Source organism: Wolffia australiana, chromosome 9, assembly GCF_029677425.1.
Source record: "Wolffia australiana isolate 7733 chromosome 9, ASM2967742v1".
NCBI classification, from domain to species: domain Eukaryota; kingdom Viridiplantae; phylum Streptophyta; class Magnoliopsida; order Alismatales; family Araceae; genus Wolffia; species Wolffia australiana.
The window spans coordinates 11,758,393-11,768,421 of record NC_135843.1 but is presented as its reverse complement, the minus strand read 5'-3'; the positions used below and the strand labels follow the sequence as shown (position 1 = coordinate 11,768,421).

Sequence of the window (10,029 nt, the reverse complement as noted above, 5' to 3'; positions counted from 1 at the left end):
GGGAATGCTAGGAAGAGAGTTAGAAATGGAGGTAGGAAATGCGGATGGGGGAGTTAGAAATGGGCGTGAATGGTAGGGGCGCTGGTGCTAGAAAAAGCGGTGGAGCTGGTGCAAGGGTCGTCACAGGTGAAGGCGGGTGATGCAGGGTTAGTGAGGGCGACGAGGGGTAGACAGGGCAGCGGGGACGGGCATGGGAGGAACAAGGGAATACGACCGCGAGAAGTGCTACGGTCGCGCGGGGAGAAGAAGTAGAGAAACGATGAAACGGCGGAGAGATTCGTGGACGGAAAAGAAAATGACGGGAGGGCCTGGGCGGCAGCAGGATGCGCGGAGAAGAGGGAGGGAATGGCAGAAACGGCGGGTGGCGCTAGCGATGTTTGCGGTCACGGGCGGCGGGCGATCGGCGGGCGGCGGCGGCCGGGCGGAGAACGGCGGCGGCCGGGCAGAGCTCGGTGGCGGCCGGGCAGCGGGCGGGGCTATTCTTCTTCCCCCTTCTTCCTTCTCTTCTCTCCTTTTTCTCTCCTTCCTCCTCTCCTCCTCCTTATTCTTCCTTCTTCTTCTTCTTCTTCTTCTTCTTCTTTCCTTCTTCCTCTTTCTCACGATCGTGACTCTTCGACTCCCACGTTGCAAAATAACTTCCAATTGATCAAAGAGTGTCTTAAACGGAAGGTGGGCCCCCTTTTAACAATAAAGAAAAAGATAAGAAATTATAAGAAAAGAAAAGATAATGGGCTTGTCAGGCCCATGTGAGGGGAAGATGTCCTCATATGGGCTCTTCCCCTCACTACACGATGACACGAAAGACACAGTGACGAAAAATAAAAGATGTAAAGAGACGACAGATAAGATATGAAACGAAAGCGAAGGGGAAAAGTGGGCTGCTCCGATGATGATGTGCGCGTACGTCATGCAGAGTATTTGAACTCGGGGTCGCGCGTCGCTGCGGCGGCTCGTCGTGTCGGCTGGACACGTGACGGTGGCGGGCTCGAAGACGATGGTGGCTCCTCGCGATCTGGCTCGATGACATCCGGTGGCTCCTCGCGTGCTGGGTTGATGACGTCCGGTGATGCTGCGCCATCACCGGGCGTTGAGCGGCCCACTAGATGAGGACGACGCTGGGCGTTCCGGGCATCCAACGGCCCTGGTTGAGTGCAGATGTCGTGGTCGCAGAGTTAAGCGTGGCGCGGCACCAGCGGCGTGAAGCGCGAGCGCACGTGAGCGCGCGCCGGGCGCGCACGCGGAGTGCGCGGAGTGCGGCGAAGCGCACCCGGAGCATGCGTAGCGCGCGCGGCTTGGAGCGTTGGACGGCGTCGACGACGACCGGCGGCCTGGGACACTCTGGGTGGCGGCCTAGGATGTGGCTTGGGCAGCCTTGGCGAGGACAGCTTAGGCGTCCTGACGGGGCTGCTTGGGTGGCGTTGGCTGGGGTGGCCTGGGCGTCCCTAGCGGGTGGTCTGGGCGGCCCTGGCTGGGGCGGCCTGGGCATCCTGGCCGGGCGGCCTGGGTCGCCTCGTCTGTGGCGTTGTGGGCGGTCCAGGCGAGGCTACCTGGGTGGCCTTGGCTGGGGAGGCCCGGGCGTCCTGGCAAGGCTGCCTGGGCGGCCTGGGCTGGGGCAGCCTGGGCGTCCCTCGTGGGAGGTCTGGGCGGCCTTGGCTGGGGCGGCCTGGACGTCCTGGCGGGGCGGCTTGGGTGGCTTCGTCTGGGGTGTCCTGGGCGGCCTGGCTGGGGCAACCTAGGCGTCCTGGCTGGGGCGGCCTGGGTGGCCTCGGTTGGAGCGTTCTGGGCGGCCTGGCTGGGGCAGCCTGGGCGTCCTAGCGGGGCGGCCTTGGAGGCCTCGGCTGGGGCGGCCTGGGCGGCTTGGCTGGGTGGCCTGGGCGAGAGAATGAGAGGGCGAGAGAGAGAGGGGAAAGAAAGAGAATAGGAGAGGGAGAGAGGATGGCGAAAGAGGAAGGAGAGGGGACAGGAAGACCGACGTCGCGGGGCGGCGGCGGCGGCGGTGACGGTTAGGGTTCAGAGGGGTAGGGAGGTCGGGCAGTCCTCCAAGAAGAGTTAAACAAAACTCAATTCTTGAAATTATGACTGCCTAAGAGTTTCTTGAAAACAATGGCCTTTATTTAGGCCTCGAAGGAAAGAGAAATTGACGAAAAAGTAAAGACGTGCGCCGTGTCACGCCAAAGGGCAGTTGTGGATCTGACTTTGGCGTAATGTCATGATGCGCGTAGAAACGTGCGCGGGTGGAGACGTGCTAGTTGGCGGTTGTGGCGTGTCGGCTTTAGTGTTGACTCTGGTTGACCGTGGCAGGTTGACTTCGGTTGACTCCAGTTGACCATGGTCCATAGCAGGCGTGTTGACTCCGGTTGACCGTGGTGACGCGTTCGTCGATGATATGTTGGCGTCCTTGCCATCAAGACCGGACTAAGAATAAGAGAATAGTACAAAGCTTTTATGATGCAGAAGTTCCTCCTCGTGATGGTTGTTTCTGTGGGGCATCGAACGCCTCGGCACAAAGTATTCGATGAAGTCCCACAATTGACATTCATAGATGTTTATAGAAGAACAAGGCAAGGTAACCCATATCTGAAAGCCCTAAATCACAGTTGCCTACTGAGGCTACAGCTGAAAAAGACAATAGAAATATAAATATATCTGTAATATAAAGTAGGTATTATTTACCACGCACGTCGGTGGAAAAACAAATAAAAAATGAAGACAGGTAAATAGATAAGTGCAGAACGGCATCGATCCGTTTATACTGTCTGCTTATCTGATATAGAGAACCTGGTGATACCAAACGGGCTAATAAGAGATGCTCCTTTATCAGTGATCAATCTTGTTAATCTACAACAGTTATTCCGTACCCATGTATAAAATCCAATGGAAATTTCATGGTTTATTACAAAGAATATGAATATATCATATCGTTGACTTTTTCCTGTCCATACGGTTGGAACTCAGCAACTTGCGTGGGATTCAGTCAGGCACGGGCAAACACGAGCTGGTTTCGAATAACAGCGTGCCCAACGCACTTTGGCGCCAAGCAGGCCACCATGAGAAGCTTACCTGGCATCACAATCAACACTACGTGGACCAATCATTCAATTTCCCAAGAAATAAGTGACAGGCGGCGTTCATTTATTGGTCCACGTGGCTGTTCTTGTGCTCCGACTGAGCTCGCCATGCTCCCTTCTTCGGTTCTCTCAGACGACATGCTTCGTATTGTCTCTGTCTCTCTCTCGCGAACTCTCTCAAACGGTCGCGTCTCTCTCTCTCTCGCTAACTCTTGAGCGGCAGGGGGCGAGATAGACAGAGCCTTGAATTGACAAGACGCGCCGAACATCCCTATAAATCTCCGACACAGCGAAAAGAACAACAACAAGACGAAGAAGAAGAAGAAGAAGAAGAAGAAGTAGAAGACAATAAGAAGAAGAGGAAGGGGAAAATGGGGAAAATGGGGAAAAGAAATCTTTTTGTGGCGATGATTCTGATCTTTTTGGGCATGGCGATATCCGTGGCGGCATCGCAGGAGGCACAGGAGGCGAGCGAGTGCGACCCGGAGCACTTGAGAGAGTGCTACGACAAGAAGGAGGCGATGAAGCTGAAGGGGATCGCCATCGGCGTTATTCTCGTGGCCAGCATGGCCGGCGTCTCTCTCCCGCTCTTCTCTCGCTTGGTGCCCGCTCTCGGCCCGGAGAAGAACCTCTTCGCCGTCGTCAAGGCCTTCGCTTCCGGCGTTATCCTGGCCACGGGGTTCATGCACGTTCTCCCCGACTCGCTGTCTAATCTGGAGTCGGACTGCCTGCCCACGTCGCCCTGGCACGAGTTCCCCTTCTCGACCTTCATCGCCATGGTCTGCGCCGTGGGCACGCTCATGATGGACTCCTTCTCCATGGCCGTTCACCATCGCCGGCAGCAGGCCAAGGTCGACGTCGTCCTCGAAGGGGAAGAGATGACCTCTGCGGCTCCTCCAACGCACATCCACGGCCACGGCCACGGCCATTTCCTTGGCGCGGTGGCCGCGTCCGGGACCAAAGAGGAGTCCTTGGATGCCACCATTAAGAGGAGGCGCGTCATAGCCCAGGTCTATCTTTTCAGCCTCTTCATTGTTTACTATGTATTCTTCAGGGGAATACTAGCTAGCTAGTTTTCAGCGAAAGAGCTTCTTCTGAAATAGCCGGTGATTTTCCAGGTTTTGGAGATGGGGATTATTGTGCACTCGGTGGTGATCGGGCTCTCCATGGGAGCTTCTCAGAGCCCCTGCACCATCAAGCCTTTGGTCACTGCCATCTGCTTCCACCAGTTTTTCGAAGGGATGGGCCTCGGCGGTTGCATTCTCCAAGTCCGCTCCCAAACGATCGTTTCTTAGATACGTTTTTATTATCGCTGTGTATTAATTAATTAATTAACTAATTAATTAATTAATTAGCTAATTAATAGGTTCGTAGATAAGGTTGTTTTCTCTCGTTTACCCTGTGGGTTTTATTGAATATTTTTATTGAATATTGCGCAGGCCGAGTACAGCCGGAAGATCAAGATAATAATGGTGTTCTTCTTCGCCGTTACCACGCCAATGGGCCTCGTTTTGGGAATCGGCCTTTCCAATGTCTACAGCGACAACAGTCCCACGGCGCTCATCGTCATCGGAGTTCTGAACGCTTGCTCTGCCGGGCTGCTTATTTACATGGCGCTTGTGGATCTCTTGGCGGCCGATTTCATGGGGCCGAAGCTGCAGGGAAGCCTCAAGCTTCAAGGATGGTCTTACCTGGCCGTTTTCCTTGGCATGGGAGGCATGTCTTTGATGGCCAAATGGGCTTAGCCTTTGAGCTAGTTGACGACGAGCCATGCGTTTTATCATGTCAAAGCACTCGTCGCCTGCGAGAACTCTTCAATTTTTTCCCACTTTAAATACAATCCTTTTCCTCCCTTGGAAAGGCCAAAGAGTCTTACCTCGTCTCGTAACACAAAAAGCAACTTGACCTTAACAACATGTGCAAAACTAATATGTGTGTACCTTGCGACGGCAACGTGTCTTCCAGTACGATGCCTATCTTGTTACTATTTTTATTTTATTGTCACCGTCTATATATACTTTATCTTTCGATGATCAAATAATATTTCATTTATCTGTGATGATTGGCATAAATAAACATAATGCTGTCTCACGCACAATAGTTTGAGCAATCTTCGGTGTCTACTCAACTTCCACCTCTAAAACTTAATAATCTGTTGAATCATCCTCTCATTGTGATTATGATGTGTGCATTGAGAAGTTATTAACTAACCCATGGCTCCCTTTACAAATTCTGTGAGTTTGTTCCCAATAGTGAAAAATGTTAGCTCATGCAGAGTAAAACAATGCAATACTTTCACGGAGTATCGGTGAACATTCCGATATTCTCACGTACATTTTATCGAACACAAAACGGGCTATTTAATACCCAATACAAAGAAAGAAAATAACAGTCTTGAAAACGTCCGTCCACGTGGACCTATCAGCTTCAACATAACTCTGTCCATCGTGTGATTCAGCTCCATCGTCTTCGATCGAACGGCTGTCCTTCGTTCTCAAAAACAGAAGAAACCGCATTTCGTTTTATTCGGTACTTCCGGCGAGCTTCTTCGCTTCTAGAAGATCTTCATCAGGATCATACTCCTTCAAAAAATCCCTCCGAAGTAACCCTTCAAAGTATTAGTCGGGCTTCCATACTGAGAACTCAGATGCATGAAAAACAATGCAACTGTTGCAGTAAAAGTATTCTGGTTTTACTTATTCTTAGGTTCTACGGTGGGCAATCAATTCCTCATATCCATAAAAGAAACACAAAATAGTATAACCAGGTTCGACCATTATAAACCAATAATGATGATTTCAGATTAGATAAAATTATGTTTTAATGCAGTCTACTGGTTTTCAAGTCACCTAATTACTTAACTTCTCAAAGGGGAACATAATTGGCACAATTTTCAAACTTAAGAAGGAAAAAAATCAAAATATGAATGAACGTGATAAAAATGAGATAAAACGCATTCATTTTTTTGTAGCCAACTTATTTTTTTGTCTGGGCTTTAAAATATATATACAAATGATAAAGATGTCACCTCAGGGTTTCATATGAATAATTAAAATTTTGAAAAGAACAGTTTTCACGGCATGATTTTTGTCACGAATCCACATATGAACTGAATATGACATGATATCAATTAGAGAAGAGGAAATTTTCACGCATAACGTGTTAATTATCTTTGGCATCAGAACTCTAAATCTACAAAAGTCAATATTCATTGTGTGCATGGATAGATTCTGCATTTTCACAATTCATTTATGGTGACATAAAAAAAATTGGATTACAAAATAAAATAAAATGTTGTTAGTGACTCGTTATACATTGTAGTATAAGCCTGCTAGAAAATGGGGCGAAATTTTATAATTTATATTACAAAAATGTTTAATCAATGTCACTATTTACCTTGTTTAGTCGTTTTTGGCTCAATTCCAGGGGGTTACTCATTTCAAAAGTATTTTAAACTTAACCTATATAAAAGAGAGAAATGTCCATGGAGCAAGAGATCCCATTCCATCAAGGATGACGCTGAAGCCCAAGAAGTCACTGGTGACTGTCGCCACCAAATCGATACGCCAAAACCGAAGCAAAGGTCCTTTCATTGTTCCAAATTTCGGGCCATATCTCTGTGTACCACCCTTCCTTTTCCTCGTTGAACTTCTGTTTACATGTATTTTATTTTTCTTGTTGAAAAAGGGGCCTCTATGCTAATGGACCCCTCTTATAGACCCCCTTTTCTCGGGCCCATCACCGTCCCTATGTGAGGGTCGAGAGGGTGCCCAAGTTTTTCAAGTTATTAATGAATTTTTTGAAAAAAAAAGGGTCATTCACGATCGTGTGACAGAAATAATAGGAAGAAAATGGAGAAGGACGATAATAAGAAGGTAGAAGAAAAGAAGCGAGAAGGGGGAGAGGGAGCAGCGCCGCCGCCACCACCACCGCCGGGCATCGTTGCCACCTCTAGATGCGACCGCTGCCATGCGTGATGTCGCCGGCCTTTGCCGTTATCGCCGCTGACATTGCATCGTCGGGCCGTTTGCCCACTCCAAGCTCGCGCCTGGACTGCCGCCCGGCCGCCGCACCCATCATAACACCGCTTACTACTGCTATGCACGTCGTCGGTGCGTCCCACGCTCTCACTTGCAGTCCACACCGCTCATTGCGCTGCTCAGCGTCAATCGTGGCCACTGAGATTGCCTCGTCAGGCCATCCGCCCACTCCAAGCTCACGCCGAAGTGCTGCCAGGGTGTCGCCAAGCACAACGCCGCTGCCTTCCACATGCCCAGCTCCCGCCCACACTGTCCGTTGTGCCACCGAGATCGCCCCTCCAGGTCGCCCCACCCATTACGCACTCGTGCCCAGAGCGTTACATCCACCGAGTTCATGTAGCCAGGCCGACAACCCACGCTCCGCTCATAACCGCGCCTGCACCACACTCACGCTAGCACCCACTCGCACTCATGTCACCATCCTCACCGCGCTCGCACTGCCTGCACATAACACGCCTCCCGCCTGGCCGTTGCGCAAGGGTTGCAACCCACGCCATAACCCACGCATGCTTGCGACGCCGCCACCGCTGCCCATGTCGTCGCCACCCAATCTGTGTTGTCCCTTGTGCAATTGCTTGTAACGCCGTCGCCACCATCACGCAGCCGCGTCGGCGCTTGTGCCACCATTCTCGGAGATGTTGTGGCCTCTCGCGCCATCACCACTGCCGGTCGCCGCCGTGCGGCAGCACCTTTGCCTTGACTCCTCCATGCTCAGGTTGGAGTAGATGAGAGGATAAATGGACAGGAGAGAATCTACTGAACGTCTTCTCTAAGTACAGACCCAGCCCGTTCGTTACCATAGAGCACCCATTGGCTCAGTCTGTTCCACGTCATACACACCATCGACACTCTGACAAGGATCAAGAGGTCACCACCACCGTCATTGGTTGCCAACCCCAAAGCCCAAAACTTGTCGACCCCACCAGTCGGGGCCAGCACTTACATCCACCTAGGAGTCTTCTCATCACGTAGTCGCGTATCTGTAGATCTATACTCGACAGAACATGGTTTGGCATAAACTCAGTATCCGAGCATTGTCTCGGTACCCTCACGATGATGTCACCAATGTCGTCTTGCATCATCTTTATATCAAAGTACGGCTGTCGTCATCACATCACGTGTATGTACCTGCATCATAGCATTTGCATTTCATCGTTACAAAAATGCAACTAGGATTCCTCGAGGAACTAGCTATGGCATTTGAGATGCGATCTAGCAGAGTTTTGCAACCTAGAGGTTTGGCCTCCCCGGGACGAGCTGACTATCCATTAACCGAGAAAGGCTGCCCAACACGTCTCTTTGAACACCATCCTCCAATGTCCGAAGGCGGTGCATCACCACCTCCTTCAAACCCGGACGGACCTCACCCACTGATAGGGGTGCCACTGGGTTGTTTGGTCCCCGTGGACACACGTGTGCCCGTCGGGGATGTGCACAATCCCAGAATAGCTCCTTAGAATATCTAGGGACCTTGTCTCCCACGGACAATGAGGAAAGGGAGATGACAATTCGTCGCCCGCACGGGAAAGATCTCGTGAACCACCCTGCATGTGAGGGTCCCGTCACTGGAGGGCGAGGAGCAGGACGTAGTTGAGGAAGAACGCAACAGCATCTTCAACCTTGGAGGACCCAACCGAGGACCAGGACATCTACCTCTTCACTATGAACGCTTTTGTGGAACAAGTGGAGCAATTGCTGGCTCGACAAACGGTACCGTCGGCCCCCACTACTGCACCCTTGCACGTTGCGCCTGACTCAGTTCCTGATCCACTACGGGTTGTGCGACGGCATGAGTACCCTGGGAGCTCGTACGATGATGACGAAGTGGGTAAAGATAGGTGGTGGGACAAGACCTAGAGAGATTCCTATCTTGACTGTTATCCCGCACGCGCCCCCCAGGATCCAAAAGTTGACTATGGCTGTGGATTAGATACCAATCCTCTGGCCTAGTGAGAGGACTTGGTCCAGCTCTGAGATTATCAGTATGACGAACCCATCAAGGTTCCTCAAAACCCACGGCACGTGAAACCTTATATAAGCACCCAATATGATGGTCAACACCAATGATGGGTTGACCACAAGCGCTACCGGACCCCGACTCGATGACCCATCAGTCATCGTCTTGAAGAATACGTGGTGCTCAGTCCGCACCCACACAACAATGAGCGCCGATACGAACAGCATTGACCTCAGATCCAGAAGAATGTCTAAGCTGAAGTCTCCATCGTCATTGGGAGTCCAACATGAACTCCTACTTCCAATGTTACTATAGGGACGATGACCTGTGTGCCGAATATGTGGAAATGAGACTTGATGGACAAGCCAATATCTTTTGGGAGAATGAGCGCATCGCCTCAAAAAGATGAGGAAGGCCCATCACAACATGGACCGAGATGGATCTAAAATTGACGAGTACGTACGTGCCTAGGTAGTACCAGATGACACTATTCTTCATGTGGCTTGACCTAAAACAAGGTCGACAATCGGTGACAGAATACGTGGAGGCCTTCAAAGAATGCCAGATGGAATGACGATTCGTGGAGGACATGCGGATTGTCATAGGTCTATTTGTCCCGAGGCATCAACCGGCCCAATGCAGCGATGTGCTTCAATGGAATCCAGCCAAAGTTGACGAAGCCTATCACATTGTGGAGCATCTAGAGCACCCTCTGTGATGAAGCCGTCACCAACCCTACCCCATCTGCACCTCAAGCCACACCCGCTTGAACTACCCCGATTGTGACCACACAGACCCTGTAGGTTACCGAAGGCCTAAGAAATGCCCCGACCACATAAGTGGGCTCGGCCCCTCAAGTTCATGCCCTCACAACTGATACCACGACCCGAAGCCTGATCATAAACCAACCACACATAACGTGCTTCAAGTGCTAAGGAAAAGGACTCAGAGCAAGCCAATGTCC

General features: G+C 51.1%; 1 protein-coding gene across 1 annotated transcript; it reads left to right on the top strand.

Annotated features, from left to right (window-relative positions):
* Positions 1–3,265: 3,265 nt before the first annotated feature.
* On the top strand, positions 3,266–4,920 carry LOC144708030 (fe(2+) transport protein 1-like). The gene is made up of 3 exons (XM_078581321.1): positions 3,266–4,078; positions 4,187–4,336; positions 4,508–4,920. The coding sequence occupies exons 1-3, from the start codon at positions 3,440–3,442 to the stop codon at positions 4,811–4,813; spliced, it is 1,095 nt and encodes a 364-aa protein (XP_078437447.1). The 5' UTR covers positions 3,266–3,439; the 3' UTR covers positions 4,814–4,920.
* The last annotated feature ends 5,109 nt before the right edge of the window (positions 4,921–10,029 follow it).